The sequence below is a fragment of the Miniopterus natalensis genome, chromosome 13 (assembly GCF_054644295.1).
Source record: "Miniopterus natalensis isolate mMinNat1 chromosome 13, mMinNat1.hap1, whole genome shotgun sequence".
Taxonomy (NCBI): domain Eukaryota; kingdom Metazoa; phylum Chordata; class Mammalia; order Chiroptera; family Miniopteridae; genus Miniopterus; species Miniopterus natalensis.
In genome coordinates this window covers 2,372,291-2,396,185 of record NC_142093.1, presented here as the reverse complement: position 1 = coordinate 2,396,185, position 23,895 = coordinate 2,372,291, and the positions used below count along the sequence as shown (strand labels likewise).

The 23,895-nt window shown below is 58.2% G+C and overlaps 1 protein-coding gene across 2 annotated transcripts in view; it reads right to left on the bottom strand.

The window, feature by feature from the left end:
* ASAP2 (ArfGAP with SH3 domain, ankyrin repeat and PH domain 2) overlaps nt 1-23,895 on the bottom strand; it is a 101,888-nt gene that overhangs the window by 7,864 nt on the left and 70,129 nt on the right. For both annotated transcript variants that reach the window (XM_087823324.1, XM_087823325.1), the window contains exons 10-23: nt 20,068-20,171; nt 19,908-19,977; nt 17,486-17,573; nt 15,983-16,031; nt 15,741-15,907; nt 13,814-13,947; nt 10,780-10,874; nt 8,607-8,796; nt 7,451-7,536; nt 6,216-6,331; nt 5,164-5,231; nt 4,422-4,535; nt 3,333-3,570; nt 791-925 (exon numbers count right to left, since the gene is read on the bottom strand). In XM_087823324.1, coding sequence (XP_087679450.1) covers nt 791-925; nt 3,333-3,570; nt 4,422-4,535; nt 5,164-5,231; nt 6,216-6,331; nt 7,451-7,536; nt 8,607-8,796; nt 10,780-10,874; nt 13,814-13,947; nt 15,741-15,907; nt 15,983-16,031; nt 17,486-17,573; nt 19,908-19,977; nt 20,068-20,171 — 1,654 coding nt within the window. The remainder of the gene's footprint in view (nt 1-790; nt 926-3,332; nt 3,571-4,421; nt 4,536-5,163; nt 5,232-6,215; nt 6,332-7,450; nt 7,537-8,606; nt 8,797-10,779; nt 10,875-13,813; nt 13,948-15,740; nt 15,908-15,982; nt 16,032-17,485; nt 17,574-19,907; nt 19,978-20,067; nt 20,172-23,895) is intronic.

Below are 23,895 nucleotides of genomic sequence, written 5' to 3'. Positions count from 1 at the left end.
TTGTATTATTTTTTCATTCGTGTTTCCTTTGCTCTAAAGGAAAAGCCAAAAGCCAGACTCCAGCGTGCAAATCTATAGCCCCGGGGACGCCAGACCGAGAGGCAGAACGTGGGTTCTGGAAGGTAATGGTGCCCCCTAGGACCTGCTGCGTCCCCCCACGACCTTCCGGGCGCCCCCTTGCTGTGTGACCTGGATGCATCTGAGCTGGATGACCCCGTCTCACCCCCAGGCTCTGCCCGCAGCCACAAACGCGTGGCACCGACGGCCCGGACTCCCATCTTCACCGAGGTTAAGGCAGGCGGGAAAAAGCCGAGGGGAAGCTCCCGACGCTCTGGGAGCAAACCCAGGGAGCCCAGTGCCTCACCCCAGGACACCTCCTGCTCTGCTCGCTGGAGAAAAGCCTCTCCCGGCCTGTCCCCCAGGTTCTGGGACTTTCACCCACAGGCTGGCATTAAAGAGAAACACAGGCCAGACTATAACCCACACGGCTGAGCCCAAACACCGAGCCCGCCCAACGGCCAAAGGAAACGCGGCCCTGGGCCGCCGCGGGAAGGGAGAAATAAAAGCTGCCGGAGCGCTTGGGGCGACAGGAGGCAGTGAGCGAGCCCCGGGGCGGGGGCCCGACAGACGGGGGTCTGCGCCTGGGGAGGGGCCAAAAGGCTCAGGGACGTGAGGGCCGCGGTCCCCCGTGCAGCCCGGGGCCCGCACAGCGTCCGCGGGCTCCTCGGGGCTCCCCCCGCCGCCCAGGTCTACGCGCCCACTGGCGGAAAGGAGAAAGGAAACAACGTACTGGTGGACGTCACGCGAAGAGGGGGCAGCGGTGGGTGGACAGCTGGCGGATCTGACGAAGATCGCTGCCTGCTTACACCGTCCACACCTACAGAGTTTGTCTTCCACAGGGCGCTAGCTGAGGAGGCTGTCTGAGCTGCACACGCACGCACACGCACGCATACGCACGCACACGCACAGGCACACAACAAAAACAGAAACAGAACACCGCATTATTGACCCTCTCCCTCGTAACACGGCCAGAAGGGCCCTTCTAGAGCCACGTGCAGACCTCGGGCAGAGGCTGACTTAAAAATTCTCATCTCTGGTACCTGGAAGACAGATACCGATACACACCAGCCGGATGATGCTCCTGGGGCTGGTTTTTGCAATTTTACTGGTTTCATTCTCAAATATAACCTCTGTTTGAAGGAAATGAGTACCTGCGATGAGCACTGCACTCAGGTCTGGAGCCTCAGCACCTCTCCCCCACCCATCAGGTCCTCCCCCGGCCTGGGGCTCATGGTCTTGGGGGGGGGGGACCTGTCCTCAGGTGGAGCATATGGGGAAAGTGTGCAACTCAAAGAGCAGGTGAGGGGCTCTCTCCTCCTCCTGCAAACATATTTCTGGCTAGAAATCGGCAGAGGTGACACCAAGCAGCTCGGGGGACACAGCAGGGAGATGACACGGCCCTGGTCACCATCCTTCCTCTGCCCCACCGAGCTCGGTGCTCTTCCTCACTGGGTGGCGCTGGCTCAGGTGCGTGGGGACCCGTTTCTGAGGCTGCGCGGGGCTCCCATGGGGGCTGGGCCTGGAGTTGGAACGGGCCACACAGCGCAGGGCAGGCCCGGGGCCCAGGGGAGCCTTCGCACGTCGGCCGGGGACAAGGTCTGCCTGGTGCAGGAACGACAATGCCAACTCCCTCTCCCAGGTGTTGTATGTGGCCTCCCCACTGGACCAGGTGTGGACAAGACTAGATGGAGACGGGGAGACACTCTGGGGGGCAGCAGGCGTGAGCTGCAATTGTGAGAGGAAGAAAGGAAACTAACCACCAGCATCGCAAGAAAGATAGGGGAAGAAAAAAGCCGAAACCCTCGCTCTAAGACGTTAGGAAAACAAGAAATAAAGGCAAACAGCACCCATTCTCCTACAGCCAGCAGAGCAAGGACAGTCCTTCCGACAGGAGCACCCCATCAGCAAAAGCCAGGAGGGGGTGGAGGTGACAATACTAAAGCAAGCACCTGGCCATGGGAGAAAGATGGGGGAGCCAGTGAGAGGCCTCCAGGGACCCAACCACAGCTGTGCTCACCTGCCCTGGGCCCCCCAGCCGCTGAGAGGGTGACACCAAGGACGAGCAGCTGTGGGACCTGATCTTACAGCTCAGGGATCTCCCATCAAGCTGGATGTGACACTGCCTGGGATGCGGGCAAGGTGGGCTCGGCCGGGGAGGTGAGCAGGCTGGTTTCTGCGGCCTGCCTGGCACAGGGCCCGCTCTCCACTCTGTGACCCGGACGACAGGCTCACTGGCCTACCCCGGGCCTCCCTGTGCTGTGTGGGAGGGTCTGCGACAGACCCAGGACAGCAGGGGGAGGGGAGGCCCAGCCACGTGGGAGCGCAGACCCACTGTGATGGCCCCCTACCAACTCCTTCCTCGGCCAGGCCACCTCCTCTCACCTACGCTCCCCTCCCAGGGACCAGCTGCCACACAAACGCAATCTGGGACTTAACTTGTGGCCACCGCAGCCCACAGCAGCCTCGGCGCCTGGATATCATGCCCCATGGGGGCTCCCGTCCCTCCCTGGGCCCCCCCGAGACCACTGGCCACGGCTGGCCGCCCCAGCCCAGACCTGGGCTGGCCACTGGCTGAACCTTATGGCCAGCTGGGCTTCAGTGCTGGGCAAGTTACTTAACTTTGGGGGCTTCATTCTCCACCTTTATAAAAACAAAAACAGCACCTGTTGAGTCCCACTCACTGCCCTGTGACGGAGCGAGTGCAGCGAGCTGTGGCTCCCCGGGCGCTGGTGGGGTCACGGAGGCTACTCTGTATTTTTACAATTTTACAATTCTCCCCAAGCTAGCATCTTTCTATGCGTTGTTTCCTGAGGACCACAGAGGTAAGAAGTACTCACAGGTACCACAAGCTGGCCAAGGGCAGGCAGGGGAGACACAAAAATGGAAAGAGAGAGGCAGAGGGAGGGCCGGGGAGCGGAGAAGGCAACGAGAGAAGTGCCAGAAAACAGCTTTCGGGCCAGCGTCAGGAGCCAGCCCACCCCTCAGACCCACCCGGGGGAGCCCCGCATCCCCAAGTCACGCAGATGCCACACCTCCGCCCAGCAGGAGACCCCAAGTCAAGATGCTCTGCCACCGCGGGGCACCCTACGCACGCACCACGGTGCTCCTTCAGGCGGCAAGCAACGCACCCGCACAACGAACGGCCCCAGGAAAAGCTGCCCCGATGCCGGCCCCACGTCCCCTGGTGGGCGGCAGGCCAACTACAAACTTCCCAAGACAAAAACCCTAAAGCACACCGTCATGCAGGGGCTGGGCTGCCAAGAGCACGATACCTTTGGCCAGGTTCCGCGGGGGCAGGGGGGGGGCGCTGGCGGTGCCGGGGGCTGCGGGTGGGGCGGGGGGTGGGCTGCCGCTCAGGATGGCTCCGTAGGTCTCGTTCTGCAGGATGCTGGGCGCGAAACTCCTCTGCTTGTCCTTGGCCAGGCTGGCAGCGTCTCTGGCCAAGGACGTGGCGTTGGACCCCAGCTGGTAGAAGCTGACCGGCCGGTCTTCTCGCCGACTGGGGCTGGGCTGCAGAGGATGGTGGGCCCCGTGTGAAACGCAGGGACACCGACCTGTCGGTCCCGGCTTTCAGTTTATTGGTGGCAACCTCGTGTACACTTGTACTCGGGCGCGGTGCACTCGACTCTCCACCGTTACACAAGAGCCGCGAGGTTTAAAACTCACTCTCACCACGTCTCATGTTTAAGAAAAATATGTTTTTGTTGATTTGAGAGAGAGAGAGAAACATCGATCAGCTGCCTCCTGCACACCCCCTACTGGGGACTGAGCCTGAAACGTGGGCGTGAGCCCTGACCAGGAATCAACCTGTGACCTCCAGGTTCCTGGGGCGACACTCAACCACGGAGAACACAGGCCGGGCCATAAGCCAGTCCTTTAAATACCTGCTTCACTGTGGCCAAGCCGACCTCTCTCTTAGGCTTCAGCACCCCATCTGATTAAGGAAAGCATTGGACCCAATGAGCGCTGAGGGTCACTCAATGATTTCAGTCACGGTTTCAAAGCTGGACTAGGTGAACACGGTCACTGACTGGGGGAAACCTGGCTCTTAGTCACATATTCCACAGCGTGCGACTTCCTCTAACGCCCCTGGGATCAAAGTCCTCCTCTGTCTTTCCTCCCAGTGAAAGTGTGAGCAGCTGCCTGGGAGGGTATCGTTAACGTTCCTTTAACTGAACATGTGTAGGAGCCGGGAGATAGGAGGGGTAGGAGCAAACCCTGCTGAGATCAGCGGAAGCCAAAGGTAAAGCCTGGTTTCTTTCCTACACACCGGCTTTCTGCCCTGAATGCAGGCTGGGAGCCCCGCTGCTCTGAATGGAGCTTATTATAGGACTCGTAATGTTTTACGGGCCGGCACAGACCTGCAATTTCTCATCCATGTCGTCATCGCTCTCATCCAGGTCTTCATGGAGCAACCGCCATTCATACTCCACGTGAACGTGGGAGTTGAACCTTCCAGATAAGGCCTGGGTCAGCTGAGGAGAACACAGGACTGTGGGTGATGCCGCTCAGGCTCTCAGCCCGGGAAACAGCCTGGGAAACACTCGGCCAGGGAAACACTCAGCCCTGGGAAACACTCAGCCTGGAAACAGCCCCAGGAAACAGCCCGGGAAGGATTCAGCCCGGGAAGGACTCAGCCTGGGAAGGACTCAGCCCCGGGAAACACTCAGCCCGGGAAACACTCAGCCCCAGGAAACACTCAGCCCGGGAAGGACTAGGCCCCGGGAGGGACTCAGCCTAAAGGCTCTCAGCCCAGGAAACTGCCTGGGAAACACTCAGCCCAGGAAGCACTCAGCCCGGGAAGGATTCAACCTGAAGGCTCTCAGTCGGGGAAGCACTCAGCCCGGGAAGGACTCAGCCCCGGGAAGTGAGCGGCCACCCAGACATCCAAGAGGAGGGGGAGCACTGGGGGAAGGCAGGGAGCCTGCCCTCCAGCACAGGCCCAGCTGACAACCTCTGTAAGGCTCCCCAAATGCCTGGTTTTCCAAGTTGTCCCACCTAGGCCACTGGGATCTGCCCAGGACCCTACCTTGGGGCCCAGGGAACACCCGCCACAGGAAGAGGGACCTCGCCCATCCACGCCCACGACGGGCAGGGACTCACCAGCTCCTCACAGTGCTCATGCCTGAGGCGCTTGGCGATGTCCAGCGGCGTCTCCCCTGACTCGTTAGCTAAAAGGCGGGGCGACAAAAACAAGTGAAACCTTGATATCGAGACAAACGAGATACAGAGAAGCGGCCCTAAATGAAACCGAACACGACTGATGAAATCCACAGCGAGCTTGCTCCAGCCGGGGCTGAGTTTGTCTTACGATCAATCGTACAGCACTGCCGCCGTGTGCGGTCGGTGAGGTTCTACGAGGTTTACGCTAATCGTGAAAATCGAACCACGGTAGTGGCCGCCAGTGAACGAAAATCAGTGTGCAAACCCTAAGTCACATAAAGCAGGTCACCGCAATTCTCTCGCCAGAAGCTCTGCCCATGGGGTTGCGGGCGTCGGGCTATAGTAAACGTCACCCCTCCCTTTAACTGCCCACAAAGCTGAAACTGTGGACTTTCTTCTAAAGAAGCCTCGGTCCACGAGGCTTGACTATTAATTTTTAAAAAAGAAACCTGGCTCGAGCAGGGGTGTGTCTTCCCGCTGGTCTCCTCGGCCCTTTCCACTAGGCCTCAGAAGCCCTTCCTAATGCCCCCTCCCAGCTGGGCGCCGCAGGGCCAGCCTGTGCCTGGCTGGACGGCAGGGTCCCCGGCAGCGGGAGGGGTGGAGGCCCAGCGGGCACGGGTCGCTCCTGGAGGACACTGGGTGCCCCTGCCCTCCCGGAGCCAGCAGGGCTGGGGCTGATCCGAGGTGGGGGCTGTGAACAGGAGGGCGCGATGCCCCAAAGCCCGCCCAAGTTCCCCACGGCCTCCGGGGCAGCCGCAGGGCCCCTCATCTGCCCGCATCGCCCATACGGTGCCGGCCAACGAGAGGGAGCCTAGGACGGGGGGAGGCTGCCCGTGAACCCCGAGCCCTCGGCAGCCCCGCAGGACGTGCCAAGGGGGGCCAGGCCGCTCCTCCTCAGAGGGCACCGTGCAGGGGCCTCGGCCCGAGGGGAGCACAGCGTTCGTCTGACCGCGGGGACGCGGGCGGGGGCGGGGGCGGGCCGGGCCGCTCACCGATCTCGATGGCGGCCTTCCCGCGCAGCAGCAGCTTGAGGCACTCGGCGTTGTCGGTCAGGCAGCAGTAATGCAGGGCAGTGCTGCCCTTCCCCGTCTGCTTGTCCAGGTTCCCGCTGGCGGCGAGGGGGGAGAGGACAGCGGGTCACAGGGCGGAGGCCCAGGCTGCCGGGGCTGACGTGAGCAGGAGGGCGGCGAGGCCACCAGCACCCTCGGGGTCGCTCCGTCCTCCTGCACGGCGGGTGGGCCGGCGCCGGCCCCGCGGCGTGGATGGCGTGGGGCGCCCCTGACTGAGGCCGCCCGGGAACTAACCGCGACGGCAGAGCAGGCCAAGGAGGCAGCCGGGCAACTGTGCGCACCTGGGCAGGGGCCGAGGGGGCACCGCCTTCCCGTGGCCCTGGACCACCGCGTCCCTGCCACTCCCCCCTGCACCCACCCCCCCAGTGCCCCGAGGCTGCAGGAAGCCCGAGAGACTCGCCCGCCCTGTCTCACAGGAGGACGGCGAGGTTGCCCATCTTATGGACGCTTTCAGCAGAACAGGCAAAAGCGCCGGCCGGCCTGGCTCAGCGGCTGAGTGTTGCCCTATGAACCAGGCGGTCAGGGTTTGATTCCCAGTCAGGGCACACGCCCGGTTGCGGGTTCGATCCTCAGTGTGGGGCGTGCAGGAGGCAGCCCATCAGGGACCCTCATCATTGATGTTTCTATCTCTCTCCCTCTCCCTTCCTCTGCCTGGAATCAATAAAAACATTGGGGGGGGGGGGATAAAAGGCAAAAGCCACTTCTCCACAGTCCAGAGCCCCAAGGCTCCTCTGAGCCCGCTCGCCATGGCCTGGCCTTGCAAACAGGCTCAGGGGCAACTGTGAGATTTCTGAAGTTCTTCCAACGTAAAACAAGACCAGGTCACCCCAGAAAGGCACTTGTGTGCTTTGGACGTAAGACGAGCCACTTGGCCACTGGCGGGGGGGCGGGGGGGCATGGTCAGGCTGCTTCCGGGGCCTGCTGTCTCCCCGAGTCTCAGACACTGGAGCTGCAGCCTGTGGACCTCTCAGGGGTGCCTCCCCCACACCCCAGGCTTCTGTAGGGTCGCACAGAAACCCGCCCCGGCCACACGTCCTGTCCCACAACCCACGCTTGGACCTGGGAAAACTCCAGCATCAAGGCCACACGACACCTGCCTCCTCCCTCGGAAACCCCAAGGACCAAACCGAACGCCTCTCTGATTCTCGAACACCTACCTGTTCTGAACCAAAAAGTCTACAATGTGCAGCGACGTCCGGTCCACAGATCGGACAGCCAGGTGGAGGGCGGTCTCGTCCGGCTCCTGCAGAGCAGACAGAGGTTCCAGAACCCCGGGGGAACGTGCCATTTTGTGTCCAACACTCGCTTCCAAGAGCCTTTTATTCTTTCCTTCAGAAAACTCACCCCGGAGCTGCCCTGTGACCTCCACGGTGGCCTCCCTGCCCGTGGGATCCTGCAATTTACAGACGGGTCCCACTTCTCCTCACTCCAGAGGAAATAACAAGGAACTCGGGGGTCTCATTTCAGACTCCTCCCCAACCTGTCCCTGTCCCTGTCCCTGTATTAACCTCACGAGAGCCTGTAAGCAGGGGTCTCAGTCCAGAGGCTCCAGGGACTTCCCTGGCCTCCCGTGCGCCAGCTCTTACACCTGCTCCCTGAATACATATAAATGTGTATTTTAACAAGAGTTAAAGCTCTTCACTCTATAGTTACAGATCAGGCCACCAAGGCTGCCACCTGGACTGTCTTCAGTTCATACTAGGGGGTACATGACCACCACGGCCTTTTCCGAAAGCAAGTCCTGGTGAGTGGGGGGAAGGGAGCACATGAGGGTTGTTTTGGGGGGCGGGGGCGAGAGCAGGAGGTAATATACGCAATGTTCTCTGGCCAAGGCCCAGCTCAGAGCCGAGCACGTGTGCCTTGGATCGCCATGGCCTGACTCTCTCTCAGCCCGACACTGAACATGAAGGCTCCGGGCTCAGCTGCTGAGGGGAACCCCAGCCCCGTGTGCCTTTATTCTGGGGTTCAGGGAATGTGAGTGTATATCTCATTCCACCTGTGGAAGGGGTTAGGACACATACTGACTGTGACACTGGTGGATCCTGACAGGGAGACCCCCGCCCTCTCAAGAAAATTCCTCAGGAAACTGGGGGACGTCTCCCTAACTCGGGTGCCCGCGGGAGAAGGGGTGCACCGGGCCGGCAGAGCTCTCCTCCCCCACGAGGCCCCCGGAGCTGCAGCTGAGGCCCAGCCACGAGGCTCCCCGAGCGCCCAGGGGGTGCTAACGCTCCCCTGGAACTCCGTGCCGACCTCCCGCAGAGAACTCCACTACTCTGTCGGCATTTCTAGTTCCCGGCCTTGCCACGCTCTTACGTGTCCATTGGCCAGCGGGATCTTTTCCGTAAGATCCACACCATCAGCATACGCTTGCAGTAACCCAAATATATCCCTTGTCTTGACGGCCTCGCACAGGCTGTGAAGCTTGGCCCCGCTGTCCGCGTGTTTCTTCCTCGCGTATCTCCTCTCGATGTACTTGGCAGTGATGTAGTCCTTCCTGGCGTTCCTGAGAGCAAGCGCAAGGGCCTTGTAAACGGGGAAGGGGCTCTGTTCCAACAGCCAATGGCCCTTTTATTTGTGCCAAAGTCGGGGGCTTGGGGTCTCAATACAGATAGAATATCTGTAACATGTATATGGTAGAGTTCCCGGCGGACGGTATTCGTTTTTAAGAATCCTCTAGCCCCACAGTAAACAAAACCTCTGCCTTTGTCAAGCACCTTTGGCAGTCGGAAGAAATTACGTATCACGTGCTTTGTTAAAAACTGACCAATATTACAGTATTTCAGGACGCGGGCACCTCGCTGAGAGCAGGTGTCCACCAAACAGCAAACGACCGTGTCACACCGAACGTGACATTTCCCAGCGACCCCGGGAACAGCCAGCTCCCCTCTGGTCACCCTCCAGCTGAAACCTGGCCTGAGAGGAGCCTGGTTTTTCAAGGAGTGTGGACTCAGCACGTGGCACCCGCGTCACCCCCGTGCCACGTGCCTGACGCGCCGTCTCGCCGACGCCCGCTGCCTGGGGGGCGGGGGGAGCCGGCTCCCTGCCTCCGTCAGAGGGCAAGGGCCCGGAGGAGCTCGCTCGGCCGCCTGGGCCCGCGACCGGGAACGAGCTGGGACTCCAGGCCCTGGGCTGCCTCTGCCGGCCGGGGAAGGACCGATTCGAACTCACAGAGAGGACAGCCACTTTGTAGGCCTCGTGCCTGGTGCCTAAAGCCACACATTATTCTGTCTCAAGGAAACGCAGCGTTCGCAACAGGAACCGACTCGATCCAACACCAAGCGAGGGCTCGCCGGAGACACCCGGCACCCGGCACCGAGAGGGCGCGTCACGGCCACGGCCGCCTGCGCACTCCTCCGGCTGGCCGAGCTCCCAACTGTGTCAGGTCAGTTCGCCCGAACACAAAAGAACACGAACCCTGCAACCACCGCTTCCCAAAGACGCGCTCCCCAGGACGGCTCCAAAAATCCGAATTGTCTGCTTTTGCCAAGGGCCACACTCTCCGAAAGCCACCGCTCCCTGTGCCCTGCCCGATGTCCCCAGGACGACCATGCGGCCAATCCTCCCTCAGGTTACGCCAAGGGAAATGCTCCTCTACAGGTGAATTTTTACACTTTCTCACCACTCAGTTCTCATTCCCCCTCCTGCCCCAACACTTTGCTCCACTCACCACTCAAACGCGGGGGCCGCCTCGATGGCCTGGGGACCTCACCCTCCCTCTCCCCTTCCTCTGCCCCACTGGGCGCCATACTCCAGCGGAGACGCCACCCCATACCTCTTGCGGGCAGATGGGCCACCCATTCGAACCAGGCCTGGGGTCTAACGCGAGCAGCCCCGGCACTGCGTGGACCAGGTGGACTCCCACCCGCCTCTCTCTCAAAGCCCCGTGGGACCTGGGGGTTTGCACTGTCTGAGGACACTGGCAGGACGGTCCCCTGCTGCGAGCTCGGCCCCGGCGGGCCAGCGGCTGCCCCATGAGGCCCAAACGCTTCTCAACCAGGTCTTGTTATCAACAGTAAAACAAACGAACAAAAAAATTTTTTTCTTTGAAGGAAACAACACACTCCGCATTTGCAAGGACACTGGGAAAGGTGATGCATGATCATGTTTCTGGGGCAACCAGCCCTCTCAGTGTCTCAGAATTTACGCGGGGAGACCTCAGGCCGGAGGGACTCCGCTCCCCGGGCAGGACGGCGCGTGTAGAGCCCGCACCACAGCAGGGGGGACACTGGCCTGCCCCTTCGCATACCCAGCGCCCCGGCCGCATCGGCTTTCCTGCGGCCCCTTCCTATGAAAAGCAGCCGCACCAGATTTCTCCTGGGACGCCCCAAAAGGTTAAGGTGACTTAAAAAAACCACCACCACCAACGCAGGCTGATTAACGCCTTAACGAAACAGGTGATGTGCCCAAACCTGTTCCTCTCCTGCCTCAGGACGCGCGGCCGGGGCAGCCAGTGTTCAGAAGGCGGGACGGCCCGCCGCGTACTCACATGTTGCTGCCCGGGTTGGGCTTGACCGGGTCCTCGGCGGGAAGGCAGCACTCCATGACCTCGTTAAAGCCCGCGTTCCCGATGTTCTTGGCGAGCTGCAACGACAGCCCATTTCAGGGCGTTCAATTATTAACGCGCCCACTGCCGCACGGCTCATCCATCTCCTGACTTATTTAGTGGCCACTAAGAAATAGAGCAATCAAGTGGTTTGCCTTTAATAAAGACGGACAAACCCAAACCCCAAAGGAACCCGTAGAACTCGAGGGAAGAGGCCGCGGGCCCGCTCCAGAGGCGTGCTCTCCTAAAACGCCCGGGACAGAGGACAGATCCACACAGGGACAGGTGGGGACCGGGCCCAGGCGAGAGGCCATCCTTACCCACGCCCCAAACCCTGCGCTCCCCCCGAAACGGATCTGACCACCTTTATTTGGGCCAGCGAGCAAGACTCGGGTTCATATCCCGGCCCCTCTGACTGGCGTTGGGGCTGCAGGCACGTCCCTTTGCCTGAGCTTCGACTTTTCATCAGCAAGATGGGACAATACCTACCCTTGACGAGCTGTCAGAATGATAAAACGGGACAATTCGGGTGAAAGCATCCAGGAGACGGAAGCACTAAAAACGTGATGTACGTGCTCCAAATGGAAGCAATCCATGCAGTCGCCAACCTCCTGCCGTGTTAAAAGCCGAGTGGACACACTAATTCACGCCCAGCGCCCGGCACTGTGTCTGATGCAGCGGATACTGGGATACATGTTGAGGTTTGTCTTTGTGGGGCCTCCCTGGCAGCATGGCAACCGGTCCCCTTGTGAGGGGAGCCACAAATACCCAGAGTTACTCATCTATCCAGCACCCCAGTACCCCACTCGGCACCCCGTCAGCCTCTTCAGTGTTTAATGACACAAAGAAGCCGAAAGGGGGCCCCGAGGCCAGGGCTGGGGAGAGAAGACATCCTAACTTCCGTGTTGAAAATGACGCAATGGGGTTGGGGGGCGGGGGTGACACTTCTGATCTCCCCACTTTCAATGAGTGGTGTGAACAGAGGGCGCTCGGGGCCGTCCTGGGGGATCAGGCTGCCCCTCAGCAGCCTCCTCTCTCTCCCAGGAAACTGGCTGAAGGGGCAGCTGAAGCTCGAGCTCCTAGTAACGTGAACAGTGAAGGGGTCGGAGGGACACCGAAGGACCGCAGGCACTGTGGGATCGCCCAGGATCTGGGCGAGGAGCCTTCCTAATTGTACTTGCCCTTGGTAAGTGAACAAAGCTTCTAGACGGACGGCCCAAAGCCCCGAGCACTAACCACTCCGCCTCTGACCTCAGCTGATGTCAGGTGGCAACACCCCAGTCCTCACTGCGGTTCCCCAGACAGCCTGATGGTCGGCAGGTGACAGAGCCCACGTACCACGGCGCCAACGTCTCGGGCAGTCAGCGTGAGACCCAGCACTGAACCTGTGTCCCAGCCCCTGCTTAGGGTCAGGCATGACCTAATGCCCCACCTTTCTCTATGACGTGGACGCCATCCCCGAGCCAAGCACAGTGGCTTTCAGGTGACGGGCCAGCCGCAGCACCCTGTGAGGAGGGGCCCCCACGCCTCCCCATCCGTGAGAGCAGATGGCAGCGGGGTGCGAGGAGAATTCCCCGGGACTCAGAGAGCGAGCGCTTCCCTGCTGCTCGGATTTGGCTGGGATACTGGGACAGCTGGTCCAGGGAGCCTCCCCTCCACAGGTCACACGCGTCCAACGTGGAGACACGTGCCGCCTCAGGGTTTAGCCAAGTCCCAGCGAACGACTCAGCCCACGGGGCGCCCTCGGAACCATGGATGAGAGCAAAGCATTTGCAGATAGAGGCTGTGGGGTCACGGCAAGAAAGCGTGGGCCCAGCAGGCCAGGTGGGCAGGAGCCCCGACACGCGTCTTCTACTCCCGGGCACCATCCCCAGGACTCTGAGGGCTCGGGGTGGACACGGGGCCAGTGAGACCCAGGAGGGGCTGGGTGACCGAGAATACACTGCTCGGGTCCTGCCCAGGCTTAGTTTTAAACCTGAACTAATCAGGGGTGTTACTCACTGGGCTACCAGGGCTCCAGTTTCTCCCGCGTTCCTTTCAAGGCCACAAAGTGATTCTTTGGGGAGACTGAGGATTTGACAAGGTAGTTCAGATGTATTACAAGTTCAGGCATGCTGGGTCCAGAGCGCTCATCAATAAGATTTACGGCCCCTTGAGAGGTCTATTGACCACGGGAATTGATTTTCTGTCAAGACGATTGCTCTTGACGTTAAAATCAATGGCAATCAATACACAGTTACTATTTACTGTCTGCCGCCCAGCTGCCCCGAGGAAAACATTCAAACGCAGCTGTCTAACCAGCCGTCGCGGACTCTGAAAACAGTGCCCACGAGCTCCCGTCGGAGGCCACCCCACACGCTGCCTGGGTGCCGGGCCCTGCTCCCGAGTCCTCAGAAAGCCACCCCGCAGAAAACGCGCCGGCCCCGACACTGACTGCACCGCGGGGCTACGTGTTGTCACCGAACCAAGAATGAAAGATTTCCCTTTCTCAGAAACAAAGGCAATAAAAGCAAAGACCAATCTCTCTCCCCAAGGTCGACAGCGAAGGGAAGAAGAAAAACCCACTGGAGACGGAGCCAAGCAGTGACCGCAGACTTGGCAGGAGCTGGCCAGTGACTCAGGGGGAACGAGTCCTTGACCGCCTCGGGCCTCGGGCCCCGCCTGTTTAATGAATGGGGGTGAGCGAGACCAAACCACCGTCCCATTCCAGGGTCTCGCACCCGTCTGGACGCTCCTTTTCGAGCGTCGGTTCACTCTACTCATTGAAGAATAAAGTTTTGCACTAAGAGCGACCTCAGCTCCTAGGAGCAGGGGGAGGAATCATCAGCGAGTCTGTGAGCGCCCAAACCCACCCGCAAACATCACAGCCACCAGCCCAGGGGAAGCCAGGAAGCCAACATGGATTCAAAGGCCAGACTAAAACGTTAGCTTCCAGGTCCGTGTATTTCCATCCCCAAGTCAAGGATCTGAACGTTACCAGCAGCTCGGATGTCCCCAGGACGTCCAGCGTGAGGGACTGCATCCTGGAGTAGTGCACGCCCAGCTCCCGGTGGATTCCCGAACACTCGATGCAGGTCAGGATGCCCAGATTGGTGGAAAGCCACGTGGGGTCTGCAAAGAGATCAGAGAGCTTGGAGCGTGCAGTGAGGAGAGGGCCAGGGGCCAGGACACCCTCCTGCACAGCCGCTGAACATGGAGTTCCAAGCGTGAGCATTTTTCTGGATCCTTGATGCAGCCAGACCTGCATTCCACCAGAAGCGTCGCCAATTTACACTTCACACACACACACACACACACACACACACGCATGAGTCTCTTCTCTCCCTCTTCCCAACCCTCCACCTTCTGGTCCTGTCATTCATAAGGTGACAGGTGCCGGGCAAACAAGAAACAGGACACAGTGCCCTCTAGGGGCCGTGCCCATCGCCAAGCCGGTCGCGCCGGCAAAGCGGGGAGAGGAAACCGAGGCCGAGGCCAGCCAGAGTCTACTGAGCCGACTTAGGTCGCGCAGGTCTATGCGTCCACAAACGCTAATTACAGTGACAGAGACCACACACTACGCGCTGAAGCCGGGCTCTGGGCTCAGCACTTTGGCAGCACGTAGCAGGTACCATCCTGACCACGAATGCCGAATTCACTGAAAACAGGGAATCCAAAAAGAAACGCACTTGAGCGCAAGACCACGGCCCACAAGGGCAGTTCTCTTTGGAGCTGCTTGTTGCCCTTGGAAACGCACAGCAGGTAAATATCGCAGCCTGGGTCACTAGGTAATTGTGGAGTTCTTTTGTTAAGTGTTCAAGTTATAAAAACTGGACCTACTCTATCGTCTCAGCTGCACCGGGCTTTCGGTAGCTACGGGTGACATTTAGACGACTTTATTCCAGGTCTTTACATCACCTGTATTGTCTTAGCATCTTAGAACGAAATGCACACAGCTTGGACTTCCCCAGGGAAGCGTTTTAAAGCACTATCCTGATCTTTTCTTAATCAAAAGCACCATTCGATGCTTACCACTCCCCTCGAGATAAGATCCAAAGAGATTTTAAAGATCCTGCTAAGAAGATATTTTTAAATGGGTCCAAGACCCCACGAGGTCATTCCTCAAATTATCCCCAAGAAAGCCTTCCGGGAACAGGACCTCCCGGCATTTCTCAGCTCTCCGATCTCTTCTTGTCATCGCTCGTTTATAAAAAGTGTCGTAGAATTAGAAGTGACGCGGTCACTGACCCCTCTAGCCCAGCCACAGTCTTTCTCTTTCTATAAATGTTTGGAAAAGGCTGTTCCGTGCTCTCCCAAACCCCCATCTCTCCATCTTAATGAGAAGAGCAGGTCAGCTCCGTAGACTTTTAAAAGTCCACAGGGACACGCTATGTGCATTAGGAAGGAGCCCTAACCAGCTTTACGAAAGCGCAGAGAGAAACGTCTCATTTTACGGACTGTGGGCAGCTGACAGGGACCCGCACACAGTCCCGACGACGCCTTCCTTTTCTGGAGGCAACACTGGTACCTGACAGCGACAGGCTCCTGCAGGGTCGCGGACTAGTCAGCGGCTCAGTCACTGCAAACCTTCGACCAACGGCGCCTGGGCCAAATCCCCGGAAAAGCCTGGGCAGTTAATACAAGGCCGGAGGACCTCGCTCTCACCCTCCCTCTGGGCACTGGTGTTCTCGAAAAGCATGGAAATCCTCTCAGCTCTGTCAGGCCCTCCTCACAGGATCCTAGCGCCCCAGCCCGGAGGCAAACAACCCCCCCCCCCAAGGTCTGTGCACAGCTCAGGGAGCCTGTGTGCCGGGGCCTGAGCTCGGCTCCGATGCAGGAACTTTCTGTTTGAAATGGGAGGGAAAAACCCAGGTTCTGGGGCTGGGATTTAAATATCTTGGAGTGGGGGGGGCGGGCTGGGTCACCTGGCGCCCCGCAGTCGCAACACACGTCATTGCCGGTCATCTTCTGGACTTCGGAGATGATCTCCTTCGTGAGCTCCTGGACTATGTTGTTTTCTCCGGTATTGTCGTCGCCCTTAAAGGCGTTGTTCAGAGCTTCTTCTTTGCTGTTTTGCAACACAGACATCCATCTGGAAGAAGAACAGAGGCTGTGACAGGTCCCAGGCAGCCCCGAGTCCCGGCCGAGGCACCTCCGCAGCGCTTACATCTGACATTCCTGCTCGTCCTCGGCCTGGAAGTGGTACGTCCGGTCATCTGCGCGGCAAAGGAGAGGAGTCCCATCAGCGTGACCGGACAGTAACCCGGACACGAGTCCACAAAGAAGTGGCTTATGACTAACTCAGGACTAAGCGGAACTCTGCTGCAGGAGGGGCAGGATTCCTGTAAAATCAAGCAGCCCCTCGTGGCCTTCACGTGCCTGCCCCTGCACGACAATAGTGGCTTTTTAAAAAAATAAAATAAAATGTTTTTATTGTTTTTGGAGAGAGAGAGAAACGTCGATTGGCTGCCTGCCCTGACCAGGAATGGATCCGTGACCTCCTGGTTCATAGGTTGATGCTCAACCACTGAGCCACATCAGCCGGGAATAGTGCTTTTTATTTTATTTTATTTTATTTATTTATTTTTAATATGTCTTTATTGATTTGAGAGAGAGGAAAGGAGAGGAGAGAGAGAGATAGAAACATCAATGATGAGAGAGTCATTGATCGAGCCCACAACCCGGGCATGTGCCCTGACCGGGAATCGAACCCCGACTGCCTGGACCCCAGGTCAACGCTCAACCGCTGAGCCATGTCGGTCAACGCTCAACCGCTGAGCCACGTCAGCCGGGCAATAGTGCTTTTTATGCTCCTGAAAGCTTGTTGCTTTTCTCGAAGATGACAACAAAGTAGCAAATTCTCAAGGTGCCTCACACCAGCCGTGAAGAGCCCTCCTTGGATCAGAGGCCGCAAGCCTCTGCCTGGACGTATCCATGATGCCTTAGGTGCCGGAGCAAAGATGCCGACAGAGTCCTGGCTGACATCCCCTTGCCCGGGTGTTCACGCGGAGCCAGGCTTGCCCGGGACTGCCCCCCACGTCTACAGCAGGCAGTAATCCACGCTCGGCAGGCAGCGAGGCACAACCACCGTCACCCACCCGCCTAGCGGCTGGCCTGTCGCTTCCTGACTCCTCACTGTCCTTTCCCTCTTCCGTGGGGGATGCTGAGCGAACAGCGGCCACGGCAGGTGGTTCCGCGGCGAGTCTCCTGTGCGCCCCCGAGAGGCAGAAAGACCGAGACTGCGGCCGGACGGCAAACCGATTTCAACAACGGAAATCGGTTTTTATTGCTGGAGGCCGGTGCCTCTCGTGTGCAGCCATTCTAACCCCGAGAGAGCACGGAGCCCGAGCAGCAGACCGTCTCCTTTTACAAGGAAGGGAAGGGATTGTGGGCTTATGGGCTGATCTCCTATAATCTCCTCGTTTACAAACAGGCGAACGAGGCTGGGAGCTGAGACGAGCATCTAGGCCCACAGAGCCCGGGGCCGCCCTCGAATCCAGACGGGCGGGCCGATAACCCCGAGGCAAGAGAGAAGCGCCCACATCGCCTGAAATGCAGGCATTTCTCTCCGGAACCGGTGCTTTAAAATGCACGTGGGAAGGGGGCTGATGGCCTGGCAGACGGCTCGTGATGATTTCTCTGCGGCACAGCGTCTGAGAAACAAACTTACGTGAAATAAGATCAAAACTCTTTTTCTCCTCGGGGTTGGTCTTCACTTGGCAGGTCAGCAGGTTGAGCTTTGCAGGAGGCCGGTTAGCCTGTTTGAAAAAACAAAACAAACGGAGATGGGTGGGAGAGAATGGAAAACCAGACAGTGTCGTTCCTCCTCAATAAAATTCCTAAAAAATAAAATATAGCAAGAACAGGGTTTTCCCTAGATTGCAAAGATAGCCCCCAGAAGGCAGAACCCACGACACAGGCACGTCCCTGACGCTCGGCTCCACCGAGGGCCCCTGCCCTCCCTCTAAGGGACACCCAGCCAGATGGGGGACAGGCGATGCTGGCTTTGAGGTCAAGGGCAGTGGACTCCCTGAGACCGAAATGCTCCCTGGCTAAAGCCCGAGACATTCGGTCCGGACTCCTGCTGACACACAGACGGCCGGCTGGGCGACTTGGGAACCCAGATCAATTTCTCATCTTACAAGGATTTTTCTGAGCGTAAACACTCACTTCCAGGAAAAGCAATCTCACAGCACAAAAATGACAGAGAAATAATTCCCCCGCTTCCCGAAGTGACGACAGAGAACAGGCTCATAATCCTAAACGCCAACCATCTGTCACTTAAGTTTCAACAAAACCGACCTGCCTCGCACACAGGCTCCCCCGCCTGACCCCTGCAGACACAGAAGGTAACAGGAGACCACAAGGTATTTTTGTCAGAAATGTGTCAAGACCACTATTGCAGTGTCAAAAAATAGCCTGTTCTGTCCAAAGAAGCAAAAGGCAGAGGGTAAGGAGGTAATTTCAGAAGAAAACTCTGACTGGCTTATTTTATTCTTTAATTCTCACTAGAGGATATGTTTTTATCGAATTTAAGGAGAGAGGAAGGGAGAGAGACATCGGTCCGTTGCCTCCCGTATGGCCCCTGACCTAGGGATGTCCCCTGACCCGGAATCACACCCGCAACCCTGGCGCTTGGGACGACACTAACCAGCTGAGCCACCCGCCAGGGCTAAAGGTTGGTTTTCCACCGGCTGACATTTAGGGCTCAGTTTCCCACACGGGCAACTACCCGCAGGACGGCGGAGGACTTGGTGCAGCCCGGGCCGTGCCTTAGACTCTCCAGTGAAATCTCTGGCATCTCCCCCAGGTCTCCGGTTCCCAGAGCCCCGACCACCTGCACGCTTTTCCCTGAACGCAAAAGCAGAGATCGGCCCAAGCTCCACGTTCACTTTCCAGAGGCCCAGGCAGCCGGCGGGCAGCGTGCTGGCTTTGGTTTGTTTCTGGACGTCTCGGGCTCTGGATGAAGGGTCCCTGGCCACCAGCCCTGCCCCACTGCTGGGTATGAGGCGAACGAGGCCCCCCGGCTGGGAAAGCATAAATGGGGTGCAGGGGCGCCACACAGAGCGGGAACCCAAAGGGGCTCTTCTCAGCAGGGACCGTCTTTACAATGCACCCCTAACGCCATGACACACGCAGGCCACACGCAGGTCACTCTCAGGCCACACACAGGCCAGACGCAGGGCACACGCAGGCCATATGCAGGTTGTACACAGGCCGCACACAGGCCACACTCAGGTCACATGCAGGCCACACTCAGGTCACACTCAGGTCACGCAGGCCACACTCAGGTCACACGCAGGCCACACGCAGGTCACACTCAGGTCACATGCTGGCCACACGCAGGTCACACTCAGGTCACACGCAGGCCACACTCAGGTCACACGCAGGCCACACGCAGGTCACACTCAGGTCACACGCAGGCCACACGCAGGTCACACGCAGGTCACACGCAGGTCACACTCAGGTCACACGCAGGCCACACTCAGGTCACACGCAGGCCACACGCAGGTCACACGCAGGCCACACGCAGGTCACACTCAGGCCACACTCAGGTCACACGCAGGTCACACTCAGGTCACACGCAGGCCACACGCAGGCCACACGCAGGTCACACTCAGGTCACACGCAGGCCACACTCAGGTCACACGCAGGCCACACGCAGGTCACACTCAGGCCACACTCAGGTCACACGCAGGCCACACGCAGGTCACACTCAGGTCACATGCTGGCCACACGCAGGTCACACGCAGGTCACACGCAGGCCACACTCAGGTCACACGCAGGCCACACGCAGGTCACACTCAGGCCACACTCAGGTCACACGCAGGCCACACGCAGGCCACACTCAGGCCACACTCAGGTCACGCAGGCCACACGCAGGTCACACTCAGGTCACACGCTGGCCACACGCAGGTCACACTCAGGTCACACGCAGGCCACACGCAGGCCACACTCAGGTCACACACAGGCCACACTCAGGCCACACGCAGGCCACACTCAGACCACACGCAGGACCACCACGTCCTCTCACCCACTGAGCTCGTCCCTCGCCACCACAGCTGAGGCCGCGAGGTAAGGGAGATACTTACGGTTCCGTGTGATATGGTGAGAAAGCCGTTTTTAACGGAACACTTCCTTTTCTGCCACACTTTCCGGATCCTTCCAGATAAACGAGAAGAAATAAAAGAGTTTAGGCGCTCGGAGGCGGGCGCGGGGACGGTGCGTGGACAGCCCGCCGCGCCCGCCTACCCGTCGCTCTTCTTGTACAGGCTGCCGCTGCGCTCGGTCCCGTGGTCCTTGTTCCCCTGAGGCTGGTGCAGGCTGTAGGTGGCGCCCTGGCGGAGCTGCGCGTCCTAAACGGGGTCAGAAGTTCGCTGTAATCCCGTCCAGGTCCCAGTGATTAAAGAGCAGACACAAAGGAAACTTGTGCCCTTAAAACATTTTTTTTTTTTAAGAGAGAAATTTCCCCTCTCACTACACACACACACGCACACGATTTCATATCCAGGGCCTCATAAGTGTCACCTACCGGGCTGGAGAAGGAAATGGCAAAAACCAGCACCCCCAAACTGGCCCAAAGCAAGCCCTCTGGGAGGTACAAGGTTTTACTTAATTACGAGCCTTAAGTCCCCGGTAAAAGCAAGAAACTCCTGTCGGGTGAAAGCAGTCCTTTCAGGCAAAACGAACCAATGAACAAAAAACCCCGATGTCCTGCCTCTTCAGGTGAGATGCTTAAACTCCCTGCCTCAGTTTCCTCCTTGGAAAACAGGAAACCACCACCCAGCAAGGAAGGTGAACACAGGAAGGTCACACGTGTGAACACCTGTACAGGGCAGGTACTGAACAATATTCCCTCCCGGACCCCGTCGGTCCCCGGAGAGGGCCGTGGCCTGAACCTCACCGCTCAGCCTCGGGGTGGACCGTCCGCTCGGACAGCTGAGAACCTGGCGGAGTCCCCACAACTGGGAGACACCAGCCTCCAGCTTCTCGAGGGCAAGATCATCAGTGAAACTTGGGCAGCCAACAGGTGCCCAGCTGTGCCCGCCAGGCGACAGGAGGAGTCCTGGGCGGGAGAGGAAAGGGGCTGCCAGGGCGGTGCTGGAAATCCTGGTAGACGTGAAGGAGACAAAGGGGAGCAAACCGTGGACCTGAGCTCACAGGCCAACCAGGTGCCCTACCTGTTGCTGGGAGCCCCCCGTCCAGTTCACTTGGAAACAGAAGAGACAGACGCACAAGGAAAACAAGCGATTTGCTGGGGGTGCAGAGCGTGTCGGGGGCCAGGGTGAGCGGGGAAGGGAATCTGCGCCCCGATGCTCCTTCCCTTACACCACGTGTCCTCGCAGGGGGTGTCCCGAGAGACAAGGGCCGGTCTCATCTCCACGGCCAGGCCGAGCACTGTCCCTGGGGGAACCGGCACTGCCCAAACGACGGAGGAACCGCCCACGGCAATGAGCATGATCGGAACTGAGAGGGCACAGGCCCGACAGGTGGACAAACGGCGTAGCTGAGATACAGAGGCCACGGGTACGAGGCACAGGTAGGCCTGAGTCAGAGTTACAGTCACCTGGATCCTTGGCAGTTTTAAAGAGATTTTTGAAGCAAATATTTTTTAAACTTTGATGAAGCTCTTATTGTGTCTAGTTCAGATGTCACATCTGAGAAATCATGCTTAATCCAATACCTACGTTTTCCTCTAAAAGTTTAGCTCTTCCGTTTAGGCCTCTGATCTGTTCTGGCCTATTTTGAGGTAATTTTTGATAATAGTGTGAGGTAGGGGGTCCAATTTCACTCTTTTGCTGTGGACATCCAGTTGTCCCAGCACCATTTGTTGAAACTGAACTGCACCCTTGTTAAAAAAATCAATTGACCGTTAACGTAAGGGTTTGCTCCTGGACTCTGAATTGTTTCATCGATCCAGGCCTGTCCTAAGCCAGCACCACACTGTCTCCGTTATCACAGCTTTGTGGTGAGCTCTGAAATCGGGGGTGAGAGCAGCCCTCCCACTGGGTTCTTTCTCAGGACTGTCGTGGCTACTCCGGGTCCCTTGCACTTCTGTGTGGATTTTAAAATCAGCCCGTCCGTTTCTGCCAAGGCAGCTGGGATCCTCGTGGGGACGGCATGGAACCTGCAGATCAATTTGAGGAATACTGGCACCTCCCATTCCATAAGCATGGGTGTCTAGCACTGACTTTTTTTTTTTTTAATGTCTTTATTGATTTCAGAGAGAGAAAGAGAGGGAGAGAGAGAAACATCAATGATGAGAGAGTCATGGATGGGCTGCCCCCTGCAGGCCCCTGCTGGGGATCGAGTCTGCGACTGGGCATGTGCCCTGACGGGGAATTGAACCGTGACCTCCTGGTTCATGGGTCAGCGCCCAGCCACTGAGCCACACCGGCCAGGCCAGCACTGACGTTTTAACTCTGAAATACATATGGGCTGGCTCTGCACAAACGAACTAAAATCTTCACCCGAGAAGTCAACAGTGTGCTCGGGAGGTCCATGGCTGAACTGAAAACAAGGCCTGAGCACAGAGCCCGGAACAGGAGAAAGGTCCTCGTTTCCACGGGAGCCTCCTGACGCCGAGGGCAAACAGGTGGGGACGGTCCCCGTTGCCACAGCCTCTCGGAAGGGCAGTACATCAGCACTAGAAATTCAGAGCAATCCCAGGTTTAAACATCCCCGGGAATACACGCAGTGCGGGAAATGGAGGAACAGAGCTCACCTATTTGAATCTCTGCAAAAGACTAAAAATACACCCGTCAAAAGACTAAACTGCACAAGCAAGAGATGTACCTATTGATCGGGGAGGGAAACCCGGCGCCAGTGAGTGTGCAGTCACGTGACCACACTGCTCAGTCCCCGGGTCGCCTTTAATCAGAGCTCCTCACAGGTCTCGGCGGACCAAGGACGCTCCTCCTTCCAGCAGGATCCGCCGGTGCCGGGAGCAAAGGAGGAAATGACGGTTTCCTTCTTCAGGCTAGACTTTTCTTGAATCAATTAAAAATGGAGGCAAACCTGAAGCCAGGCCAGAAAAGCTGGGGTGAGAAGAGAACCATGCGGTGATGGGCCTCGGCCCCCGGGACAGCACATGCCATCCGGCTGCCTCCTGCCAGACAAGGACACTTCACAAGGGGGAGCAAAGCTGAGACGGAGGGACACACAGCACGCGCGGCCTCCAGCGCGGAAAAATCCCTGTGGTTTCGGTACTGAGATCTACAAGCCCACCTCCCGGGGCCCGAGACCTCCCCCGGCAGCACCGGCTGGGTTCTCAGCATCGAAGAGCAGAGAGCCCGCAGCCAGCCCGGGGTCAGGGCAGGGGACCCGCCGGCTGCTGTGAGACGCGTCCCCGAAGAGGGCCACTGACAGGGCCACTGAAAGGTGGGGAGGGCGGGAGGAGGCCCCTGCAATATCAGCAGAGAGACGGTTTCAACCTTGCAAAAGGATCTTTCCCAGACGTTAAAACAATGGGGCAGATATAGGTGGTTCACTACAAGCTTTCCTCTTCTATAAGCCTGAAAAATTTCATAATTATGGAAAAATCAAACTGTAGTATCCTCTCTTACTAAATACTAAAAACAAACTATGAACGCCAGTCATTGGGAGGTGCGAGGTCACAGTGGCACAGTCTCCTCGCTCCGGTCAAATGAGCGCGGGAACGAAGAGAGCGGCTCCCACCAACCATCAACGCAGCTTCCTCAGGGCACGTTCCCTCGTTTTTATGATCTGTAATTATGCAGTAATTAGAGTTTTTATAATGCTGAATAAAAACCACCAACACCTTCAGTTTTCTAAGTCACACGAGGGAACCCCAAAACGGCGAATGAGAACCTAAACACCAACGCCCCAAATGTCCATTCCCGTCACCGAGGGGCGGCACAAGATGGAACTCCAATCATAAAAATTATTTTAAAACATACAGAATGTAACTTATACACACTTGGTCATTCCTTGCAACTGTGTCCACACACATGGAAAGCCATCTTCAAAAAGAACGCAGAGTGAGACAGACAGAAGCTATTCTGTGTTTCAGAGAATTGCTGTATTTCACATTCCCAGCCAGGAGACAGGGGGTTCGGT